This window comes from Merops nubicus, unplaced genomic scaffold, assembly GCF_000691845.1.
Source record: "Merops nubicus isolate BGI_N331 unplaced genomic scaffold, ASM69184v1 scaffold12220, whole genome shotgun sequence".
NCBI classification, from domain to species: domain Eukaryota; kingdom Metazoa; phylum Chordata; class Aves; order Coraciiformes; family Meropidae; genus Merops; species Merops nubicus.
This window is the reverse complement of record NW_008584978.1, coordinates 168534-178009: the sequence shown is the minus strand read 5'-3', so window position 1 is coordinate 178009 and position 9476 is coordinate 168534. Positions and strand designations below refer to the sequence as shown.

Sequence of the window (9476 nt, the reverse complement as noted above, 5' to 3'; positions counted from 1 at the left end):
CTCCCCATCGCCAGCCCTGGCCAGAGGCCTCCAGTGCACCAGCTCTAGCACTGCCAGCTGTGGCTGGACACCAGTCCGTGCTGCTTTTGGGTGGGAAGTGCCGTTTGTAAGCCTTATCTTTCAAAACATTTTGGAGTATAAATTCAAAACTGTTAGACAAGGCTCTGAGCATCTTGATTCAGTCAGATCCACTTTGAGCAGAGGGTTAGGCTACAGGACCTCCAGAGATCTTTTCCAATGTATACTGTTCTGTGCTTCTATCCTACTTCTCTGTGGCAGTACAGGTCAAGCACTTGTGGTGTGTTGTGAATGTCCCTTTTCGTCCTCCAGACATGTTCATAACTATAGCTACTTCCAAATCCATACACCTATTTCATGGTTATGAACAGTCACTGTGCAGCAATGAAACAACATTACATATGCAAACACTTAAATTATAAGAAAATTTTGATTTAGGTCCTGCTTGCTTCTTGAAGTCTTTTTCTAATATATTTATATAACAAGATGTACTGTCACAGAGATAGGGACTGCTTTATAGGAACTGAAAAATTAATTCTGTGCTGCAATACATATTTAATAGCCTACTGCAAACTATGTAGAGACTAAGAAGTGAAGATATTAAAGCATTCAAGGGATAAATCTCTTACATTATTTTTTGTGGTTACTAAGGCACAGAATTTAATGATTTTTTTTTTTTTTCTCCCCCCCCAGGTTCCTAATCTTCAGGCCCTAATATTGTGCTCTGGAGCTCTAGTCGCAGCGGGGAGAGAGCCTTTTAAACCAAACAGTTATGATTCTCTTGTGTATTCACGGCCTGCTAAATTGCTTGGAATTGCAAATCGTGTCTACCCAAAAGCAAATGACAAGTCAGAAAGCGAAAATAGTAAGTTCTTTGAATTAATTTGTATTTTACTAATTGGTTTATCTATCTCGGCATAAGACATAAACTGTGACAATCTTACTTGGATCAGGGATATTCAAAAAGGCCAGCTGAAAGTGTTTATATCTGCTCTGACTCCTTTATAAGCATGAGAAAGATCAAAGTGTTAATGTTAATTTCAAAATGTAAGTTTCTGCTAAGTGCTCAGCTAGTACACATTTTTCATTCAAACAGACTTATTTAGAACATGGATGCTAATCTATATTTTATTTTAATGCACTTAACTGTCATTGTTATTAATTTGTTGGTGTCACAGTTAATGACAGCTGTAAAAGGCTACTTCAGGCTCTTAACTGACTGAATTTCTTGAGCAAAACTTTTGTGCCATTTTCAGAACTAAGCAAGTGGAGATTTGTCTTATCATTGTCATAACTTGGACTTTTCCCAGGTCTCATGCTCCACATAAACAGGAAAAAACATTATAGCACCCATCCACTTGCAAATTCATCACATTTTTGAAGCTACTTTTCTCTAAACAGTGTCATCCTTTCCTATAGCCTCATGGCTGTGAAATATGTTTTTTTGATAACTTTGCGGAAAGATGCACAAATATGTTCTTTCCCTTTGGAGCTGTGCCACTGACAAGGTCAATAAGAGTATGAAGTGGCTAAAGGATGATCAAGAATATGAAGAGCTGTTGGAGAGAAGCCAGGCTAGCTGAATAGCCTGAGCTTGAGGGAAACAAAATACTGGAGTACCAGAGCTTTAGTCATGTGGGAATTAAGGGATCCTGGAGGACAGAGGTACTGTCTAGGGGAAAACTTGTTTAATTCAAGAGATACCTTGTACCTGATACAACTGCATGCTGTACTGGAGAGCCCAAGGAACACTAATTTTTTTCTGTACTGAGGCTTTCTATGGTAATCTTGACTGTGCTCATGGAGCACATGAATAGAGAAGACACTTTCCTTCCATTTACTTGGAGTTTCTTCCACATCCCTCGCAGTTTATTGCGTCCCCACCAAACTATTCATTTTAGTGTTTCTCAGCCTTCTTTGAATTGCATAGCTTGAGAGCTGTTTGCAGAGTATAACTGAGTCAAGAGAGAACAAATAAGAACATTTTGAGAATTAAAGTTCTACAGAAACAAAAAAATACTACCCAAATTTTGCTCTGAGACAGACTGAGCCTTGCAATTGTAGGACATGTGAGTAGCTGAGTACTTGATAAGCTCCATCTTCTAATCCTTAGTTAACAGCAATTACAGAAAGAGAAAGAATCAAAACCAACCCTGTTTTTGTCTTTAACCCGAGAAATTCAAAAGTATACTGTGTCGGAGACATCACTGATGATGTGAGAGCCTGAAAAATCAAATTTCACGCACTTTGTTCCAATTCCATTTCCTGAGACAGAGAAGGCAATATTTTTTACTTTGGGAAGCATAAGGTCTGGTCTATATTAGAGGAGAGATTATAAACTTTTATTTCTGATTCAGTTCGTGGCAAAACATATGCCTGGGAAACTTGCAGGGCACTCTGCCTGAAATTATAGGCATGTATCTATAATAGTAATATGTTAACTATGAAAGTCTTGATACGACCATTTGTGACTCACTTGAGAGAAAAAAGAAAAGCTTATATTCAGGCAACATAGATAAGTTAATATTACATGTGTTATAATACCTTTCTGTAAGTTAAACCTTTCTATTAAATGGCAGCTTCTACATATTTAGGTATCAGTAGCAGTTGTAGATGTCTTTGTGTGGGTGTACACGCACCATTTCCCTCGTACATGCAGAACTTGGAAGACAGCAAAGCTTTATTTTTATCTCATGTTCTTTTATCTCTCACCTCTTCAGTGAGAACTGCTTGAGAGAGATGAGATGTAGACTTTTAAAAAGCCAAGTTATTACAGAGTAATAAAATATTTCCAGAGTATTTAATTTGTATGCAAACACATATTGGGGCATACATGAAATTCATTGGAGCCTGGAAATTTTCTCATCGGCTTTACTGAGTTTTGCACCATCATCCACAGTACTAAGGCATAAAATATGTCTCAGAATGTAACAAATTAAATTCAGATTTTGTAAGAAGTTCGAGTGCTTCAATGGTTATTTCCCTATAGAAGATCAGTCCAGGAGACTGGATCTGAACCTTTATTCAGATGTCAGTGACACTACTCGCAGTAATCACTCATATGCTGTAGATTGTTGGACTGAGCCCAGGGAGATAGATGTTCACCTTGACTGACATATTTTAGTACTAACTGTAAGAACCAACACAAAATGATATATTAATGATCACTAAGGCATGAAGAAAAACTAAAGTTGGTAGCTTGAACTCAAAACAAATGAGGGCCTGTGAATCCCTTGAAAGGTTCAAGGCAACTTCAGCTCCCAACTATGCATAAAGTAAGAGCTTTTATTACTATTTCAGGCTTTGGAGCAATAGCTCTGGCATTAGAAAGAACCTACTGTAAAATAAAATTTAGAGGAAATGTAGTTAAATGCTTGATTCTTTATCAAAAATTGGTTATATTTCTCTCTAACAGTTTCTTAAAATAAACAAAGTTAACCATGTTTTTCTCTTTACTTTCTAATACTTTGGTAAAATAAGCACACTTCATTAGCTTCTTTTGTACTAATTTTTCTCCTTCTCTCTTCCTTTGCTGCCTGTCTGCTGTCCCACCATCTGGATCCTTATGCATGGTATTTGTCTGCTCTGCTTTCCACCTACTGAATGAATTTGGATTTTTTGAATGTAACTATTGTTAGCGAGAGCTGAAATGGGCTCTAGCTCAAGATCTCAGATATTCTCATTTTCTTCCGATAAAGTGTCCAGCAATGATAACAACTCAGATTCTTCCTATGTTCCTGAGGGTCATAATTGTATACGAGGAAATCGGTCAGTTACTGGTGAAGACTTATCTGTGGCACAGTATGAAGATGACATTGAGAAATCTGTTCACCTTAATCAAGATGGCAGTATCACAGTGGAGATGAAAGTTAGATTAAAAATTAAAGAGGAAGAAACTATTAAATGGACAACCACCGTAAGTCGTGCTGGCCTTTCGGATGACAAAAATACCATCATCTGCAATTCTGCAATGCCTGTGGAGGACTGCTTATCCAATGTTAATGGTTCTGAATGCATAAAACCAAAGGATACTCCATATTTGAAGAGCTGCAGTAAAGAAGAGGGAGACTCATTACAGCAATTTAATGCAGAAGGGTCAGACAAAGAATCAGAGTCTGATTTAAAAACTGCTGGTTGTAATGTTCATAAGAACAGTTCTGCAGACCTAGGTGTAAGCAATGAACCTGAGGATGACATCAGGCCTCGTTTCTATAGGCCTCCCACACCTGGGCCAAGGCGCGTTAGACAAAAGAAAGCAGTAGTTGAAAGTGTCACTTTGGTGTCTGAGGAAGAGGTTCAGGAGAAGACAATAGGACAGTTTTCCTACAGTGAGGAAACAGAGAATGGAGAAAATAAATCTGAATATTGCATGGTAGCTCATTCAAGCAGAAAAAAATCAAATGTAATTAATCCAAAGTTTAGTGAGATGAGTGACAATGATTTATTAAAACTTTCTTCGGATAATATAAAAGAAGAAATGCTTTTTAAAGTAAGCCACAAGAGCAGTGATTTGATAGAAGCCACAAATAGGAAGACAGAAGTGCCTGGCGAGGGTGAATTGGTACAGAATATATTAGAGAAATCAGTAGTAGAACAAGGTACTTATAATAGTTTAGTATCAACCTGCAAAACTAACATCAGTGGTTTCGTACCATCATCAAAATTACACCAGGCAGCTAGGCCAGTTTCAGCAGATCACATCCATGAGTTGTGTGATATTAAACAAATAAAAAGATCACTGAGTTCTTTCATTAGATATTCAGAATTATGTCAGTCAAAAGAAGAAACAATATGTAAAGCTGCTGATTTATTACCAATTTCTCAAGATTCTGTGAATTCAGCCTCTCTCAAACATAGCCGGGTAAAGATAATGGTACCTCCATGTAGAGAAGCTGTTACTGAGAAAATAAATCCAACATCTGGATTCTTTCCTACTGATATTGGTAGTGAGAATCAAAGCAGTGTCAAGACTGGATCTGTGACAACACCACATCTCACTGATGACAGAGAATCTGCGTCTTCCCTCACCAAAAAGAAGAAGAGAAAATCCTCTAACTTTCTAGAGCAAGTTACATATGAAAATCAAAAAGATAGAAACATTTCTGGAATACTTAAAAGTGAGGGAATGCATATCACAAGCCAAACCACACAGGATTATGTAACAGAGGCTATGGATAATTCTTCTGATATGCTTCATAAAAAAGAAAAGGATTTTTTTGTAAAAAGCAACGAGGGGTCTGTCAATTCTGAAAATAAGATATGTCCTGGAGATGAGTTCTATCAAGAGGATTCAGGGGAAAAAAATGGATTATCATCTAATAAAGAGACAAGTAATAACAAGAAGTTGGCCAAAGTAAAATTGAAGTCAGGCAAAAAAAATAGTATCATTTTTTCTGCAAAGAGTGACAATGGTCTAATCACTGTTGATTCAAACAAAGAATCTCTACACAACCAGGATACACTGAGTACAGAGAAAGAAGGCACACATCTCACAAGCAATACTTATGAACAGACACCAACCTCATCAGTGACTTCAAAGCCATTGCCAGACGTACCAAAGAATCTTAAATTTGAAGAAGAAAAGAATATTTTGGAAAAATTGTCATCAAAGAAACAGAAAAAGCAAAAGGGGGTGAGGAAGAATTTAAGTAAAGGTGCAAATAAGTTAAATATGCCAGAGAGAGTCATTACTTTAGAAGCTCTAAAACAGGAGGACTTTCAACCTCTTGTTGAGCATTCACTTGAAAACTATGTCCAAAGTTGGCTGAAAAACTTGTTACCAAATTCTGTCTTACCCCCTATAAATAAACAAGAAGGTAACGTAGAGAATAGCAGTAATTTTCCTAAAGAAAATACTGATGTTTCTATAGGTAAAGAAACAAGACTTATTGCAAATAAAGTGCATGTGACTGAAAAAAACCATCTGGTTGAAAAAAATCTAACCAAAAAACTATTAAAGCCTATTTGTGAAGTAGGAACTTTGGATAAATCAGCTAAAGATTCAGGTGAAAAACAAGCTGATTCTTTGATTCATGCTCATACAACTATAGTAGAAGCAGCCAAGTATTCACTAAAGTCAGAATTGCATCATGATGGTAAAGTGCACTTGTTTCATGAAACCCATGAAAATGATAAAAAGATGTCAGAAGCTGATAGTCAAGATACCAATCTGTATCAAAGAAAAAAATCTGAAGTTGCTGTTCAAGTTGATTGTACAATTGTCAATGAGAAAATGGGAATTGATGTTCAGAATAACTGCATGTCTAGCATGTTACTGCAGGAACTACAATCAACTTTGCTTGGTCTCCAGAAAGAACATAATGGATGTATAGGAAAAGCTTGCAGCCTTTCAGATCTTTCTCCTTCAACTTTTGGTTCTTCCTCCAATGTCCTCCTAGCTTGGCTACTTGTACTGAATCTGAGAGAGAGTTTGATTGGGACAATTAAAGATGACATGCAAAAAAATACCTGTAGCTGTTCTGAAATATTTACACAGTTACACTTGCTGAAACAAACTACAGTCATAGAAAAAGTTGATGAACTGAAGGCTGCCTTCTCACATTTTCAACAACCAACAGAAAATAACTTAGTACACTTTGGGAAGGAACTCAAAAAACAGGACTCCACATATTGCCATGAGAATGCATCCATATCTGAGATTCATAATGGTATACACTTGCATGAAAATGAAAAATCAGTTGAGCCTTGTATTCCAAAGAACTGTGTAAATTCTGAAGAAGCTCTAAAATTGACTGGTGAAATAGAAAGCTGTTTTAATATGCAGGAAGATATTTGTAGTGTAACAGAGACTTTAGACTTGAGTGCTCCCAGCCCACAGCTTGATGATCAATATGCCAACACTAATTCAAATACCTGTAGCCTTGCAGCAGCTATATTGTCACCTGAAAGAAATGAAGAAATGCCTGATGGTGTATATGAGAAATCTCAAGATAAGGACACTGATACATCATTCACTAATGAAGAGACAGAAACTTCAGTAGAACCTAACTCGACAGTTCATAGTGTAACTTCTAATGACAAAAATATTTTAGATCAGGATACTTCTGAGGTAGAAGGTGAAAAATATGTTCTACGTGTTTCTACTGATAAAAGTGAAGATGAGAAACTTGATCCAAAGTCAGCAGGTAACGACAAAAACTCAAATAACCAACTTAAACTAGCTGCTGAAACCTCCGTAGAATACAATAATGAGGATTATTCTGTACAGGAAGACAAGGAAGGTGAAGACACTTGTGAGGAAACTTCTGAGAGGTTATCTACAACCTCTCCATTATCATTTTGCTACGAATCAAAGCAAATGACAGAATGTGATACGAGTGAAGAGGAACAGAAATTTCAAGTAGAACTACAGAATAAAATGTGTTCGGACACTTCTCAATTAAAAAAATGTTTAAAAAGTCCTGCTACTTCAGACTTGTCAGATTACAGACCAGATACTGAAGAAAGTGCTTATGATGTTAGAGCATCCAGTGATTTGACCAATGAAAGTGCTGATGAGGCAGCCCTTGAAAAACATTATAATACTGGCTATGTAAAAAGAACTATTGAACGACTTTATGGCAAGACGGAAGCTTCATTTAAGCCTGACTTTCACAATGGATTCCCTTATTTGTCCAAAGTACTTCAAAAGGACACTGAGGAATTCCACTCTGCGGTGGTAGAAAAAAACGTTCATTTTTTTCAGGAAGCTTGTTCTGTAGATAAATTGTCCCATTCTTCACTACCATCACAAGAGTTTTCAATAAACATAGACAAAGGCAACACTATATTGAGAGAAGAAAATACTTCTTTACCAACACCACAACCTACTCCTAGCAGAGAAGAGACAAGTTATACTAATGGCTGTTCAGGGGAATCTTCTAAGCAACACCGTCAACTTAGTGTTCGAGATAATGAAGATGAAGGAATATTGATAGATAAAGGCAAATGGCTTCTCAAAGAAAATCATTTGATAAGAAGATCACCACCTGAACAGTTTGGCATGTATGGTAATTTGGACACAACATCAACAGACACAGTCCTTGATACAAACAGTGATGATGTTCCATACTCACATTTTGGCAATTTGAATCAGTACCCAGACCTCAAGGAAATCTCTTCTTCTGAACTTGAGGACATGGCTAAACCTTCTGAAAATTTTTGCAACTACTTCAATATACCTCATAATAGTGATTCAGACCCCTTTCAGGATGACTTCAGTACAAAAAGCAAACCTAGCTGCAATGGTAAGATCACTTCCCTTCCTGCAGCAAACAAAGAAAAGATCAAACCATCCATCATGGTAGGTTCTACTTCAACACAGGCTGACAGCAATTTTCCATCTTTTACAACTGTAGAATTTAGATTGCCTGATAACAAGGTGCATCCATTGGAACCACCTTTAAATGATGAGCCCATACAGACTCAGCCTCAGCCAAATGATGTTAGTAATGCTAACAGAAATGCTCTTCAGGAGGAAGATTCTTTGGATAAACTCCATGCTATATGCGGCCAACACTGTCCAATTCTGATGGTGACAGTAACACCAATTAATGAGGAACAGAGAGGATATGCCTACCAAAAGCCATCTGATATTGAGAACCAGCTGGGTCCATGTTTACTGGCAAAAAAGAGTGAATATTTAAAATGGTCAGAGGAAGATTTGGTAACAGACAAAAATAATCATGTGACTCTGAAGAATAATTGTATTAATAAGATTGCAAATAATATTTTTAATAGGTTTTATGCTAATAACACCTTAGATTTTATTAACAATTTTGGAATACTTGTATCTTCAACTCTGAAAGACGCAAGCAATTTAAGAAAGTTACATGTTCTAGAGTATATGAATGTTAAACATGTAAAAGTCTGTAACTGTCAAAATAATATGTTCAAACACATACCAAGTGATCTTGTAATAGGCAATAATAGTGAGCTTCCCAATAGAAAGCCAAAAATATGCCAAACTCTAAGAATAAGCCTAGTTCATATTGTTGGAGCAAAATTTTCTCCCATATTGGCAGATCCAGCAGAAGCCTGTCATTCTGAAACATTTCTGAAGTGTGACACTTCTTTAAATAACACTGAAAGTAATGCCTCTGAAAACCTGAAAAATGAAAATGCCTTTCCTACCGAAGATGAAGATGTCTGCTTTCGTACTGTGGACAATGAAAACAGTAAAGATGAGAAAGACTTGTAATAGAGATCATAGAATGTCTATACCATTAGATTAATGAAAACATCTTCAGAAAATGAAAAATTATCACAAAATAAACTGCCACATCAAATAAAACTCCCGGTGTGAATGCAGCCCAGACCTAGATAAATGTAAATCACAATTGTACATCGTTGCTAAAATACAGATAATTATTTATATTTTTATGGGAACCAACATAGGAAGAAAAGCTGTCCTTCTAAGACAGTGATTTCTTGGTTAAAAAACAGGTTTTCCCTGAAAG

At 36.6% G+C, this 9476-nt stretch overlaps 1 protein-coding gene across 1 annotated transcript in view; it reads left to right on the top strand.

The window, feature by feature from the left end:
- Positions 1-9476, top strand: part of RP1 (retinitis pigmentosa 1 (autosomal dominant)) — a 175151-nt gene that overhangs the window by 5376 nt on the left and 160299 nt on the right. Inside the window, exons 3-5 of the mRNA XM_008946075.1 lie at positions 712-883; positions 3657-5371; positions 5630-9213. Of these exons, the coding sequence (XP_008944323.1) occupies positions 712-883; positions 3657-5371; positions 5630-9213 (5471 nt within the window). The remainder of the gene's footprint in view (positions 1-711; positions 884-3656; positions 5372-5629; positions 9214-9476) is intronic.